This window comes from Onychostoma macrolepis, chromosome 17, assembly GCF_012432095.1.
Source record: "Onychostoma macrolepis isolate SWU-2019 chromosome 17, ASM1243209v1, whole genome shotgun sequence".
In the NCBI taxonomy this organism is placed as follows: Eukaryota; Metazoa; Chordata; class Actinopteri; order Cypriniformes; family Cyprinidae; genus Onychostoma; species Onychostoma macrolepis.
The window spans coordinates 15,201,738-15,218,414 of NC_081171.1; the positions used below are offsets into that span (position 1 = coordinate 15,201,738).

General features: G+C 37.3%; 1 protein-coding gene across 3 annotated transcripts in view; it reads right to left on the reverse strand.

Annotated features, from left to right (window-relative positions):
• msrab (methionine sulfoxide reductase Ab) overlaps positions 1–16,677 on the reverse strand; it is a 75,692-nt gene continuing 59,015 nt past the window's right edge. Inside the window, exons 6-7 of one of the 3 annotated variants that reach the window (XR_009266639.1) lie at positions 3,034–3,147; positions 1–942 (exon numbers count right to left, since the gene is read on the reverse strand). Coding sequence is in view for 1 of the 3 variants with exons in the window: in XM_058748499.1 (XP_058604482.1) it covers positions 3,109–3,147 (39 nt within the window). In the remaining 2 variants the exon portion in view is untranslated. Of the gene's footprint in view, positions 943–1,415; positions 3,148–15,994; positions 16,670–16,677 lie in introns of those variants that run through there. The other 2 variants (XM_058748499.1, XR_009266640.1) reach the window with 2 other exon arrangements.

Genomic DNA, 16,677 nt, shown 5'->3' on the forward strand with positions numbered 1-16,677 from the left:
AATCATTCCAATATGTTGAGTTGGTGCACAAGAAACATTTATTATTATTATTATTAAATTATTTTAATTATTATTAAAATATATTTATTCTTTCTTTCTTTTTTACTTTCTTGAATTTATTAACAACCCCTCAAAAAATAAACACAGAAAGCAAGAATATTGAACATAAAATAATGTTTAAAATAAATATATTTAAAAATGTATTAGTTCTGCACACAGAACCTCTCAAATTCTTTCTCAGCAAATCCACAAAGCTGCTCAGTTGTAACGTTCAAACCATTGATTTAGAATAAACTCTTTAAACAAAACAACAGAAGATAAATGATATAATTATTCAAGGTCATTGCATTAATTAGTTAATAATTGCAAGACAATGGAGCAGCTAGTGCAGAAACAACAGTAAAGCTCAAGAGGTCATCAGCCCTTGATATGGTTGTGGTCTAGCTAATGTCAGGGTGACCGAACGAGATTATGGGGGTTGTGGTAAAGCTAAGCTTACGTCAGTTTAGCATTCCCTGTTTGGGAGGGGAGGGGGGCGGGGGGTGATTAAGATAGAGAGCTGATGACCTTTGACTTGCGAAGCGGCCATATAGTGAGAAGCACAGAGTAATTAAGATAAGATTCACAGTGAGAAACGACTCCGGTAAACAAACTGTCCCGCAATGTCTCAGTGTGAAACACTTCAAATAAACATAAACAATCATTTACACTGAGTTTTAGATTGGCGATTATGAGTGGTTTGGGACGTGAGAAGGTGTAAATGTGATCATATGTTTGGGTGTGTGGATTTGGTTTGTGTGATAAAGAGGCACGTTTAATTGCAGGATTGTGTGTGTGTGTGTTGTTTGTAATGGGTGTTAAATAACCACAGAGATGCTCACCTGTGTCAACGGATTGAGTTAATTATCAGCTTTCAGACGTCTACCAAGGTCTGACCATCAGCTGTGACAGAGAGGCAGACAGATGATAAGCAGGGAAACACTGTGATTGTGCAGATTTTACATTGCTAAAATGTGAGACTAAAATATCTGTCCATTAGTCTAGAAAAACGTGTCAAGCTCTGTAACAAAAACTAATCAGTTGTATATCTACTGCCTACTGTCAGCAGTTTAGAAGGATCTAGAACCAAAAATTGCTTTAAAAGAGAAATAAGGACATGAGTTTATGGCATTTCTTATTCATTTCTATGGTTTCAGTAAACATTGATTGGCTGTTGTACAACTTTGGCAGCAATTGAGTGATGTCAAGAGTATCATGTGATTAAGGCACACATGGTTAAAGGGATAATTCTCCCAAAAATCACCCTCATGTCGTTCCAAACTCGTTAGATCTTTGCTCATCTTTGGAACACAAAATCTGAAAGCTTTCTAACTCTGCATAGACGGCAACACAACTAACACATTCAAGGCCCAGAAAGGTAGTAAGCACATCGTTAAAATATACATTGTTAAAAAATGTGACATCAGTGGTTCAACCATAATTTTATAAAGCTGGCATTCTAACGTAGAACATCCATCTTTTATAGTTCATTATATTCTGGTTAAAATAAGTAAGGCTGCGCAAAAAGTTGGATGTCAACCTCTCTGTCAAAATTCAGATATGTTTATGAAGAGTGCATCTTCTTTTGCTTGTAAACAAAGCACAGTGGATCCGGGTTCTGCATCAGCAGCACCAGATGAAGGATCATGCTACTTTCGTGAATGCGTGGCAGAGACTGACACGGAATAGAAGAAATTGTTTAATAAATCTGTTATTTTTATTTATTACATTTTTTTTTGCACACAAAAAGTATTCTCGTAGCTTCATAACATTAGGGTTGAACCACTGATGTCACATGGACTATTATAAAGATGTCCAACCTTGAAGGTGTCAGTTGCATTGCTATCTATGCAGGGTTAGAAAGCTCTCAGATTTCATCAAACATATCTGTGTTCCAAAGATGAACGAAGGTCTTACAGGTTTGGAACGACATGAGGGTGAGTAATTAATAAATTTTTGGGTGAAATATCCCTTTTAAAGTTGACTGTTATGCTTACTCCGGTGGGAGTGCTGTGGAGGTTGATATCTCCCCATAACAATAAGAACATCTCTAGTATTATTTTATCTTACACTGAGTTTGATGCATTGCATTTGGAATTGCATTATGGTCATAACTACGTATTTTAGGCAGCATAATAAAGCCTGTTGGAAGCATATTATGTCTTACAATGTTGTCTAAGGCATCAAATGTAATAATTTTAATAAAATTTACACTATGTAACAGTAAATTTTCCACGGTTGGGCCAAACTATTCTCATTGTTTAACCATTGTATTCTGTGCCCATGCAGCCCAGCCAGTATGGTTTCATTTTCCTCCATGGGGCTGATAACAGAGTTTGTTAGTTGTTGCCTTGGTAACACAAGTGTTTACATACTGAATGAGATGTAAATAGCGACCGCGCTATGAAGGATATGATCAGATGTTTGTGTTTCCTTGTGTCCCAAGACAACAAACAAGCGACCAATCCTGAGTGGCGGCATCACTACACGCACTTTTACCTAATACATTTTGACATTTGAATCACATAACCAACTTCATATGTATGGCTTTTCTGATGTAGTAAATTTGCTTGGTAGCTCACCTGATAAAATAGCTCTTGTAGAAGCAAGCTAAGCATTATTGCTTTAGCCAATGAAGCTTTATTTTGTGTTTGCTTTTGATATAGCTAACAAAATGTTCTTTTAAACCACAATAGAGCATTAACCTTTTAGCACCACTAACTGCACATTTCATTTGTGAACTGTTGTGACACGTTTATCACACGTTTTCTATTTTAGATAAAACTGAATAGACTTTAAGCGCCACTCACTCAAAGTGTCGCTAAACATACAAGAAGTAACGTAATATCATTTTGCAGAAATGTCACCACAAGATGGTGGGTATTGTAGAGACGTGACAGAAACAGTTAAACAAGCGTCAAAGTCTTCAAGGACTATTCACAATACAACACATGAGAACAGTCATCTATTTCAGACTTTTATGGAGTTTGGCACCAGCGTGTGTGAGAATGGTCATCGACTGCATACGCCATACTCCAGCAGCACCTGCCCAGCTTCAGGAGTTGTTGGTTATAGATGTAAGGGCTGCCATAATCTCAGCTGTGGTCTCTGGGAAGGTGGGTGGTAGAAGAGAAATTGTTTAAGGTTAAAGACAGAGAATAAGACACCCACTTTCACCCATAAAACGCCACCATATGATTTGTGATTTTTATGCCTCGCTGCAGCTTCTGTATTACCGTAACCTCAAAATGACATCCAACTAACATCTGGAAGATGTTATCCGTCACCTGGCCCAGGCTTTGTGCCGTAATTTGAGCTGAAGTCATGAGCGGTGCAAGATGTTGTCTCAGAGTCGGGTGCGTTGCTCTCAATGGAACCATAGAGCAGCGCTCGCGCACAGCAGGGGACCTTAATGCGGCATATACGCACAATAGTCCAGATACGGTATTTTGTATGTTGTGGCGTTATTGTGTCTCTGTCTCTCATAATGGCCCATAATAAGCACAGCAGCACAGCTGGCGTGTTTTGGAGATGGCACTTCCTGAGGGAGTGTTCCGCCGAGAAATAATGACGGCTTTGATTGGACGGTGGGGAGAGAGTGGCAGTTCCTGCTCTTTTGTTCCATTGTGCAAAAGATGGAATGGGAAAAGTGTGTGAGCGAGTGTGTTGGGAGATTATACACAGCTGTTGGAGATGTCATATTAAAGACACACTTCAGACACACACACACACACACACGTGTGTACCTTTCTGCCCTTCCCTGGCAAGACAACGCCCAAAAAACATCAAATATTATCACTTAAATCAGACAAAAATAAGTGCAAAAGACAAATGCACCGGACAGGTGTGCGCACGTAGTTTTGCTTAAAATGCATTATCATGAATATATTATTTCTTTCAGCCTGTTAATTGCTATGATTTTGAAATGCAAAGTTCTATGAACCCTAAAAGCAGATATAAACATCACAAGACCCTTTAAAAAACAAAGCAAATCTGCAAGTTGTGTAGCGTTATTTATGGGGTTGAGTGGCACTAGCTAGCATCCTTTATAATTAAATAAATAAATAAACAACACCTTTATTTTTAGGCGACAGCAGCATATGTTCTCACTCTTAATCACAGATGCAGACAAACGTACACACACATTTTTTTTTCTGTTTGAGTGAATTTTCCATTAGAGTCTGCAAAGATCACAGGTTGGGTTGTTTCCTGCCACTGCAAGAGCGCAACCACAGCAGCTAACCAGTATCTGCTCTCACTGCAGCACCCAGGGCATTAATAACACACTCATCTGCACACACTCACACACTTCTTTTAACCTCAGCTGCAAGTTCTGTCTCTCTAAGATTTTCCATCTTTGCTTTACAGGCGACTGCATTACCCAGAAGTCACACCACACACGCACACTTGCACACATGCAAGCATATATATGTTCCTATACAGGCTTAGTATAAAGTTCTTTGACTTTTGCCTGCATTTTTCTTCAGGTTTTGAGTGATCGTGCACACTACAAGCTGAAAAAAAGGAGAAAAAATAACTCGTAAACGTAACTATATAAAAGATTGTAAAGACAGAAGCAGCCCATTCAGTGTGAAAATATATTTGTCAATATGTTTTACCTTTTTTTAAATTTTTTCTATACTATCAATATCATATATATATTGCCACTTCAAGACATTTGAGGGGGTCACATGGCCCATCAGTTTACAGTTGTGATAAATCAGAAGACAGATGATGAACATCTGAGTGCAACAGATTTTCGAAAAAGAAAAAAATATAGGATGAGGATTTGGTTTTTATGCACCAGTTGTTGATTGAATTTTGAGTGTGTTGTACTCAAAAGCGTAAGGAAAAGCGGACTAAATGATCGGAGAAGTTCTCATTTTCACTTGGAAGACCCAATTATGCCATTTTGATTAAACATATGTTAAATCATATTAAATATATGATTAAACTTATCCACAATTTTTTAAATTAAACATATTCACATATTAATTGTTCACAATAAGATCTACAACATGCATCAAGAAAACTGATTCAGGCTGAATTTTTATTTAATGTTGATGTTAAATTCTTTAAAGTCTAAACTTGCAATCAAATCCAAAGCATCATCTATACACTGTTTGTTATCTGAACTGACAATTAATGGAACCCAAAATAAATTCAAATATCAAATAATCAAGGCTGCCCTTTTCCATTCAAGGAAAATGCTGTCACTTGCTGCCAAGTTCAGTTATAGTTTTGGTTTATATTAGGTCTGGATTTGAACCCTGGTCCCCTTTGCATGCTAAATGCTGTACCATTAGACTAATGTGTTTAACACTTTAAAGACGACTAAATAATTAAAGCTGTGTTTTTTCACGTGTTTTATCTGCACCAAGTGAACTGCCAGGTCCAAAACTACCACTGCTGCCCCTGTGTGCTTTTTCATGTTAATGATCCGAATTTGTTGTAGTATTTCACAAGATATGTGAGTGAGAGAGAAAAACGAGACTTGTAGTGTTTGTTTGACTGAACGTTTCCCGCTCTCTGTTTCTGATGGGACATCCAGATGTAACAGCAGACAGACTGTAGCCATAGGGGTGTCTCATGCCCTCAGATGTCTTTATCGTAGTCGCCCTTTTCTAGTCTTCAAAACATTTCTGAGCACATAATGTGCTTTTTATATAAGCCAAATGAGGTTTAAGTGTATGTGCTTTAAGCTATATACACTGACATGTGTGCTTGACATGTTTAGTTTGTTCCTTTGACAATGACTCAGCAAAAGGTCAAAAATCATTGACTCATGCATATGCTAACGTTCTCTCAATCAAAATATCACAACAATCACCGTAATCCCACAATCCTTCCTTCCTCCATCTCTCACTTCGTCTGCCCCCATCAAAGAGAGCAGAGAGGATGACTGGAGACATTTGGTCGTTGTGATCGCCCACCGTGAAATTGGCCCTTGGGCACGGATGATCGGACGTAAGTCACAAACGATGGTTGGTGAGCTGTGAGGTGTTGGATTTCTGCATTTATTACTGATAAGGAAGGAGTGGGAGGGGATACCGGACCCAGCCATGAGAACTCAAACAGACTTGTGTCTGTCCGAAATCTCAGGATGGAATTCAGTCCATCTCAATTTCAACATTTCCTTCTCACTGAAGAAACAATTTTAACCTGTTACTAGTAAGAAAGTTCTGGCTTGAAGTCTTCAAAGTCTTGCACGAACGTTTAAAAATGTTTCCGAAAGCAGAAAGCCTTTCAGTTTAAAAGTGATATCAGACACACAGACGGGTTGTCCTGCAATGAACTAAGCTAGAATTTGAACTCTTAAAATGTCAATTTATTTTAAACAGTCCTTGTGTTCGGGAACTCTCCCTCCCTCTCTCCTCCCATCAGGTCACTCTTTAGGTCAGATGAGACCTTATCTTGTTTGTCTGACACGCTACACTACTTTTTTTAGACAACAAATTAATCAGTGTTTCTGTTCAAAATTGGTAAATCTACTAAGAGACTTGACAGCGAGTAAAGCTCACAAATCTAATTTTCAATAACTTAGAAAAGTCACTGTCTAGCAATAAAAACACTTGACCTTTTTACACATAAACCCACAGTTCTTTCTCCACTGCCATGATAGACTACATAAATGGAAGACTGTTTTACGCATAGAGCAGTCCGGGGGGCTAATAATTATAAGGATTGAGTCCAAAACCTAATTACACAAATGCTTGTTTTCATATCTTAATGGGAACATTAGCAGCATGTTCTTATATTTGGGTCGTAGGTGATATATAATTCTCTCACTCTATAAGTTTAGCTAAAACGTCTAACATATATGCATGTTAGCCTATATAGGCTATATGGCAACTTCCCATTATGACGACATGACCCTATATTGGAAAATGTGTTCAATGAACTATTTTGTTTTTCTTTGGCAATTATGGAAAAAAATGTTCTGACTTCAAAAAAAAAAAGAAAAAAAAAAGATTCCTGTATATTTCTGCAATTATATGTATTATGTATAAATTCTTTCATAAAAGTTGATGAATACAATTGCAAAGAGTGATAAAGTGATACAAAAGCTGATTGCTAAATCACTGTTTACCACTTGAGAGACATTGTGAAAGCTAATGCAAATGTGTCTTGATTAGAAGCATTGCTGATTCCCCATAGTTTACACAGTGGTCTTAATCTTTAACTGGTTGTTCTGTTTTTGTGTAAGCTCATTTTCCATGCTAGGTCCGTCACAGGTTTCAGAATATCCTGAGGCCACACTCGTGATGTATGTGTGACCTCTTTACCCTACCGGTCAAACCCAACCTCTCACCTTTAACCTGCAGTGTGACCTGCCCCTGATGGATTTTTGTAGCTGCTCTTCTGAGCTGCGAAACATAACCTGTACAGAAGAGAGTTGACAGCACCATCCTGACACTGAGAGCTATTTGATATGCTATAACTCTGAAAAGTCACTTCCACTTGGAAACACTCCTTGAGATCTCTGTTTGCCAAATTATTTACAACATCACTTGGGTATTCCTGCTTAACTGATTGCCTACTTGCAAGATATATTAGTAAAATGGGCTTCTCACCTTCCACAAACAGTTTACATAAACTCAGCAAATCCTTCAGAATATCTTAATCCTGACTGGTTTACACGTACCACACAAGAAATCATGTTCTCTGCTCTCGGCAGCATTCCAAAGAAATTTTCCAAGATCCAAAGTGCCCCCTACAGGATACTAGTGGATTTCATCTGCAGTCCCACACATGCAGTGACATCAAACATCAAACACACAGATTACATATCAACAACAGATGTATCAACAAACATGTCAGTAGAACATTATTTCTGGCATTCAAAGGTGCCTCATGTGTGTTACGATTGAAGATTTTATGATTAAAATCAGTTCATAAATAATAATAATGAAGATAAAGCAAAAACTAAACAGCTATGAAAGACAATCAGAGTATCGTTAAAAAGTTTAAGGCTCTTAATGGGAGACATTCTAAGTGAAGGACACTGAACAGACGCTGAGTTTCCCAGTCAAGGTTTTTGCACTCCTACAGACTCATACAGTGAGGGGAACAAATAGATGTTCTCATGTGACTTCATGCCAACATTCAACTCAAAACAGTCAACAAATCACTTTCCCTGTCCGTGCTGTTTATAGATTCTAACATGGATCTACAAACCAGAAACTGTTTAAATCCCCACCTAGTACGCTTGGGAAATGCCTTAGAGATGTGCACAACTCAACAAACTCTCTGGTGATGAAATAACGGCTTTTCTGTCCTAAAGAGGAACCAACCAACCAGCTGGAGAAAACTATCTGTTAGAATTCCCATTCATCTCAATAATGTCGCTCAGCCTACACTACATTTCTTTCTTCTGTTGGACACAAAAGAAGATATTTTGAAGAATGTGGGTAGCCAAACAACTGAAGGTAGCCACAGTATTTTTGTTTTGTATAATGGAAGTCAATGGCTACTGTCAATCCACTTTCTTCAGAATTTCTACTTTTGTGTCCAACAGAAGAACGAAACTCTTACTGGTTTAGAACAAGTGGAGGGTGAGAATGATTACTGAATTTTCGTTTTTGGGTGAACCATCCCTTTAAGAGACCTCTAAATGCTAATTATATGAAATATTTGACATCAAATGAAACATTTATACACAGCTGTTTGTGAATGGCTGTCAATAGAGAAAGATGCTTTTTGGTCGCAGAGCATGTAGTTACAGCATCTACCAGCAGGGGCTAATCAGCTAAACCAGGAAAACTAACTAAACTGCTGTTTTATCGTGTTTACCGAGGTCAAGAGCAACATAGCAAGTTTCCTGGAAGCAAAAAAAAAAACAATTTTGCATGTTGGATTCTTTAGGTTTATTTAGATTAACTGATTGGCTGATGACCTTGGCAACTGATATAGAAATGCGCAGATGCAACACACACAGTTTGTGACAGTGCAGGACCTCATTCCACTCCTCCTGCTCCCCCCTACTAGGAGACCCACAGCTGCGCAAGCCAGGTGCTATCTACTCTAACACACACACACACACACACACACACACACACATTCACACACTTCCACCCGCCAACGAACCCAGCAGGAAATGCCTAATACCAGTTTTAGAATGATGCCACTATGCCAGCAGGAGAGGGTGCAGCACTCGCTCACGTTCCCTTGTGGGGATCAGTGTCTGGAGACCTTCAGAAGAAAGTCTCCAGATGACAGATAAGAACAGCTTGAACATATAGATATTGATATAATATCGACTTTGGAGTAAAGATGCAATAAAATCTTCAAAACTGTTGGTGAGCTGTGAGGTCAAGACTGAAGGATCTGACACTAAAACCCCACACTGATCATCTGTGTTGGTTGTGGCCCTAATGTTCAGTGAACTTTACTTTACAACAATCTTTCTGGGGTCTTGACATATGATGTTGTTCAAATTTACGGCAATCTAACCAGTGAACTTTCCCATGTGTGTTGCCCTGTGTCTCTTAAGCATGTCAGATTTTAGCATAAAATCTATACATTAAAACAAATAAACATCTTTTTTTCCTATTGAAAACACAAACTTAAATCAAAATAAACGGCCTTTACTTATGACTACATTCAGCATAGCCTCAGATATTATATGGCTTAAGTACACAGGAAAAAAATTATTTTGAAATTCTAAATAAATTATTGGAGTATGTTTTAGGAGAAAATAAAATGTAACATTCGGTTTAATGTTTTACTTGAACATTTTATTGTAATTATTTGTTTAATTCTGAAATTTTTCAGTATATGATAGGGTTTTTTGTATGAAGATGTATGTGTTATTTTAATATCGAGATAATATTAGTGGATAATATTATTATTTTTTATTTTACTTAAGTTTTTATTAGTTTATTATGAAATTATTCTTTTATAATTAATAATTTTATTTAAAGTTTTAATTTGTTGTGCATTTGTCATTTTTTACTAAATTTTGTTTTGTTAGATGTCTATACATTTTTTGTTATAGTTATTTTAGTACATCAGGTTACATCAGACTTTTTTATTTTTAGATTTACTATATTTCTGTTAATGTTTATTTTATTTCAAGTAACGGAAATATTTCTTATGGTTTTAGTTTCAGTTAACTATAATTAAGATGTGCAATAGGTACTTTTCATGTAAAGCATCACCTTCCTTCATCTTTAAAAGCCCCTCCACCTCCTGTTCTCTCTCCCACAGGTGAGACCCAGGCCAGAGTACACCAAAAAAGTACATCAGCTATTTCTGTCTGTGGCTTACCACACTATTGACGCTGTACCGCTCATACTTACTCAGTTATCACTTAGGAGCTAAGAAAGCAGACATAAGCATGTACACAAACACACAGCCATACAGAAAAGGTTCAATGTCCAAAACTGATTGGCAAGCAAAAAAACTTTGCTGATGTGTGCTTGTATCACATCTCCTCAAGACTTTTCAAGAAAACGCTATAGGTGTACAGCACAAAAAATCAACTGTTAATTAATCAGACGTAATGGATCACGTGGTCGGAAGAGTCGTTGCCCAGGAAATGATGCTTCATCGGAATGGAAACTTTAGTGCGGCCCACCACAACAGAGACACCGTGTGAGTATGTGTAAACAGCATGATGCCTTCTCAAAACCTCACATTGAGTGCGGTCACACACTCACCTCTAAGTTTTCCATCCACAAGATGTCAGACCAGTATTTTGTCACCGGATGTTTTTCAAGGTCAGGGGTAAAAAAATAGATTCTCTGCCTGTGATCTTTATGTCTCTCCATCTTGCTGTGCACCTGCAGACCTGCGGAGCCAGTCCAGGAGAGTCGTGTGGCCTACTGGCTACTGCTATTTACGACTGTGGTTTCAACACCACTTTTTTCGATTTAACTCTACTTTGGGGATCGATTATCCCAAATTAATGTATTATGAGGCTTTATTCATAATAATCTGGTCTTGTGAATGACTTTGTTTCTACTTTCAATAGTCTTAATCACATTTAAAATGAGATAATGCTTATTTTTTTTAAGGTGCACTCAGAACTTTTGGGTTTCAGGGCAAAAGGACAAATTTGGAATAGCATACTATTCTTACTGTTTCTGACATAACTTCATAAATATATAATGACACCTAGTGGTGTGGATGTATATTCATTCAAACGCAAAAAGATTTTTATTAACAGTGCCATTTGTGTAAGCCAGCTATGATTCGGATTACAAAAGTGTTAAGTAACAGGCAAGTCACCAAAACTATAATGAGTCATTGGTCAAGTGATCGCAACATAGTGGCCTACATAAGATGAACCACTCAATGTAAAATAAAAATGTTTTTATTAAGCTACTGTTTATGTTCATCTCATACAGATGCACATATTGTTAATAATATTTTTCAAAAGTAATATTCTTAAAAACATTTAAAACTTTTAAAGGGATAGTTCACCCAAAAATGAAAATTTGATGTTTATCTGCTTACCCCCAGGGCATCCAAGATGTAGGTGACTTTGTTTCTTCAGATTTTTAACTCAACTCAAGATTTTTAAGTCAAACCGTTGCAGTCTGTCAGTCATATAATGTCAGTCAATGGGCTCCACGGCTTTGAGAGTCTAAAAAACATACACTGAAAAAACCTGTGGCTTGTGACGATACATTGAGGTCTAAAGACACGAAACGATTGGTCTGTGCAGGAAACTGAACAGTATTTATATCGTTTTTATAAGTCTGCGATCCACCGTAAAGCAAGAAGAAGACGTGTCACGCTGGCTGTTGTGAACGCACTCAGGACTGTTGGACATTGCGGTGTATCAGAGGTAAAAAACGATATAAATAATGTTCAGTATAAATATAAATAATGTTCACTGATCGTTTCGTGTCTTTAGACCTCAATGTATCGTCATGAGCCACAGGGTTTACTTTGGTTTTGTCTGTGTATGTTTTTTGACTCTCAAAGCCGTGGAGCCCATTGACTGACATTATATGACTGACAGACTGCAACGGTTTGAGTTAAATATCTTAGTTTGTGTTCTACTGAAGAAATAAAGTCACCTACATCATGGATGCCCTGGGGGTAAACAGATTTCAATTATGAAAATATGTCTATTAGCATAGAATGTGTCGACTCATGGCACCTTTAGCCACGCCCATTGCGCGAGCCTGCAGTTATCCCAAAATGTTGAACACAAAACAAGACTCTAGAACAGAAGGTAAAGACTAGCATGGCAACATCACTTCATAGCGTTGCGTTCATAGAGCATTTGATTATTTTAAGACCGTCAGAACTGCATATATATAGCCGAACTTGCATTCAAAGCTGCGCTGAATGAACGGAACAGCACGGGACATCGAGTTGCCTGTATAATCATGACGGGTTTAATTCACCCACAGAGACAGAGAAGGAGAAATGATTCGCGTTCATCTGAAGATCCACTGGAGCTGCCGTCAGTGCCGTGGACGCGATCGCGCGAGCTCTGAGACGCGCGCACCAAACGCGCTCTCTGCACTCGCTAACAAACAGAGGTGGGTAGAGTACCCAAAAACTGTACTCAAGTAAAAGTAAAAGTACTTGAAGAAATATTTACTCAAGTAAAAGTAAAAGTAATAGTCTGAATAGTTACTTGAGTAAGATTAAAAAAGTATCGGATAAAAAAACTACTCAAGTAGTTAGTTACTAGTTACTTTGGATCATATACTGAATATAGTCTATTTTTATTTAGATATATAGATATTTAGATCATTTTTATATACATAGACACACACACACTGCCGTTCAAAATACTTTTTAAAATTTTTTATGTAATTTATTTCAGTGATGCAAATTAGAATTTTTTTCAGCCTGATTTATTATCAATGCTGTTCTTTTTTAGCTTTCTATTCATAAAAGAATCCTGAACAAAATGTCACAGGTTCCAAAAAATATTAAGCAGCAAAACTGTTCCCTGTTGAAAAAACCAGCATATGCTGGAATGGTATGTTTTGAAGCATGGGATGCTGGTTTGAGCTGATTTAAGCTGGTCCGACCTGCTCAAGACCAGCACATGACCAGCATAAACCAGCATCCCAGCTTCAAAACATACCTAACCAGCATATGCTGTTTTTTTTTTTTTTCAACAACACTGGTAATATTGAATGATTTCTGAAGGATCATATGACTCTGAAAACTGGAGTAACAGCTGATAAAAATTCAGATTTGCATCACTGAGTTAAATTAAATTATATTTTAAAGTTTAATTATGTATTATAAATGTATAACCTCTGACACAGAGAAGAGTGAAAACTCCTCACATGACCGCTACAGAACATCTGAACATAACGAAACAAATGCACATTGACGGATCTTCTTCCGTCTGTTCTGCAAAATGTAAACAAATGTAGCCTTTATTTCTGCAAGCGTAAATATTGTGAAAATATCAATATTAGTTGTGTCTAGGCAAGGCATTCCTCCTGGAACTAACACGGGTTTGGCGGGTGTTTATTTCATACTCTCTGACAGCTTATTTAATGAATAAATTATACATTGTATTTAATGTGTAAGGTACATGTACAACAAACTGGTAATGTCATGGTATCGTGTACTGTAATCGAATCTATACCTGTGGAACCGACAGCACACACGGTGTTCATCTAATAAAGATCTTCATAGCTAGCAAACCATAGCATTTGCAGATTTGCTTTCAACTGACTGTAGATCCAAAGCCACGTCTTCAGCGCTCTTGATGTTACAACTCTGAATGAGAACCGCTTCAGACGACTCAGCGCGTGCGGCAGGGAACTAAACGAATCATTCAAACTGATTCGCGAACCGATTCACTGGTTTGCCAACTGGTTTGATCAAGCCTTCGAACAGAATTGACTCAAAAGAATGAATCATTCGCGAACGGGCATCGACTTTTGGAATAAATTGAAGGATTTTTAACTTGTATTGCATTAAGATAAAGTAACAAGAGGAGCATCGCTTGAGTAAGAGTAAAAGTAACCATTTTTAAATGTACTCTAAAAGTATTAGTTACCCAAAAAGTTTACTCAAGTAAATGTAACGAAGTAAATGTAACTCGTTACTACCCACCTCTGCTAACAAAGCATTTAAAGTCATTGTTAGTTGTTTAACTGTGTGATGGATTGGACAAGCCTCGACTGGGCTCATTTATTTAAAAACGGGCTGTCAACTGTGATAAAACTTCCTGGTGATATGACTCCATTTTTGATTCTGTCGCTCTAGTGTCCTGAATGCGGTTGTGACTTCAGCTGTTCATTCAAGCAGATGTTTTAATCTGCTGAATACATAAAACATTTCAAGTCTCTCACCTGCAAGCAACTGCTGTCAGTCCCAAACAGTAACTGTGAATGCAGCCATAATGTGCATTTCTATTGATTGTATTGTATCACTGCCCTGTAATTCTTTCTTTCTTGTTATTATTATTTCTTTCTTGCTTCCTTGCTTTCTTTTTCTTTTATTAATTATTTATTGCTATTAAATTTCTTTTTCTCTTTTCTTCTGATTTTTTTATTTATTGTTATTTTCTTTCGTTTTTTAATTTTAATTTTTTATAAATTTTATTGTTATGATTATTTTTTATTTATTGTTATTATTTTTCTTTCTTTCTTTGTTGCTGTTGTTATTATTATTTTGTTTGTAAAGTACTAATTATGAGAAAACGTTTGAATAAAATATTAAAAGATTAATAGCAGAAATTACTGTTATTATTTACCGATAGTTTAAAGAATTCATCAACTGATAAGAAAATAATAGATAGATTAATTGAAAAATAATCGATAAATTAGTCGACTAATCGGAAAAAATAATCGCCAGATTAGTCGACATTAAAAATAATCGTTAACTGCAGCCCTAAAGCAGAAACATCAAATTTAAATTTTTGGGTGAACTATCCCTTTAAGGAGGAAAAACCACTGAGTGCACCTATAATAACATTAAAGGGGTCATCGGATGCTAATTTCATTTTTACATGTTGTCTGAACATAAATGTGTGTTGGCAGTGTTTGTACACATCTACCCTATAATGATAAAAATCCACCAAGTGGTTTTTATTTAATCTCTAAAAGTAATATCCCCTTTTTCAAATCAGGCCACTCCCACGATAGTTGATTGACAAGGCCATCTTACCTTAGACCCGCCCTGAGTGAGTTGTCATCAGTCCAACTGCCATTGTTTCACCGCCGGAGCAGATGTAGACAAGAATGGCTCCATAGTGATTGAGGTGTTCTGTTGTTGGATGTAATAATGAACATAGCAGTCATCATTTACTCCCGACATATGAGCCGCTTGTTTGTGAAGTGAATGTGTCCCCCAGTCTACCTAAATGCGTCTATGTTTGCGCAAATCATTCTGATCCAGCTTCACTTACAGAAGTGAGTATAAGGGTTTTTATTTTTTATGAATCTTTGCAATTGCCTTTCCTAATAACATGCTAGTTAGCAGGTTTCGTGGCTAAATGCGGCTAAAGTAAAGTAAAGTCGCTCAGAGCACTGCTCATCACCCAACAGAAGAGAGGGGCGGGGTGAGCAGAGCTCATTAGCATTTAAAGCAACATGCAACAGAAAAGGTTGATGTCTGTAGAGCTGATTTTGACAAGGTAAAAAGGGTGTTGTTTTACACTACCATTGAGAAATTTTAACCAAAGTATGTTATAGAGTTTTCATTAAAACCCTAAAGAATCATATCAACTTGTGGAAAATGGGCATCTGATGACCCCTTTAAGAAATTATTCTGAGGACATGAACACTGTTTTACAGTAAAAAATGGCTTTAAAGGAGATGACATGGCCCCTTTAAATATTGCACCCTAATAAATATGTGGAAAAATTATTTTCAACCCTCATTCTGACCCTCTATCTAAAAAAGACATGTTTTTAAAGGGCTTGTCCTTTAAGGTTTGTCAGGTTATGACTGGCTAACATCATTGCATAGGAAACAGTATCCACGCCCCCTCGCTATTGCATGTGAGTGTTTTGGCAACATGATCAAAATAAAATGGTCATTTCCCGACAAAGCATTATGAAATAATTCACTTGCGGTGTGTGAGGCAGCTCCAGTCAGATCTAGTACCACTTCATCTTTCAACAAATGTTTCTTTGTGAACTCTCCATGACACTATGACTAGGTTCACACTGCAGGCTAAAGTGGCCCAAATCTGACTTTTTGCCCAAATGTGACCCATATCTGATTTTCTTATGACAGTCTGAACAGCACAAATCCGATTTTTTCAAATCAGGCCCAGGCCACTTTCATATGTGGTCCTAAATCAGATACATATCCGAAGTTTTGCAATGCGACTTCTGTCTGAACGGCCATGTCCATTTCATGCGATTTTTACGTCATTGAAATGCGACAGACGTCAGAATTCTGCGCTGGAGGAAATCGTGCTCTCCTTCTTCTTAATATTCTTCTTCTTATCACTTCGTTATTTAGGCTCCGATTGCACATTAATTTAAAAATTGCTAAACGCGCTGACACGAGCAGCATCCATTTTTATTTCCGCAAACACAGTGTGCTGCGTCTGACGCCACGTCTTCTTCTGCGCATGCGGGTCACTTCAGGGCCGTATACGGTTCACACATGAGAGTTTTGATAAGTCTACTTATCACTTTTTACAGTGTATCCACTTGTTCCTTATGCTGGGATCCTTCTGATATCTGTACAA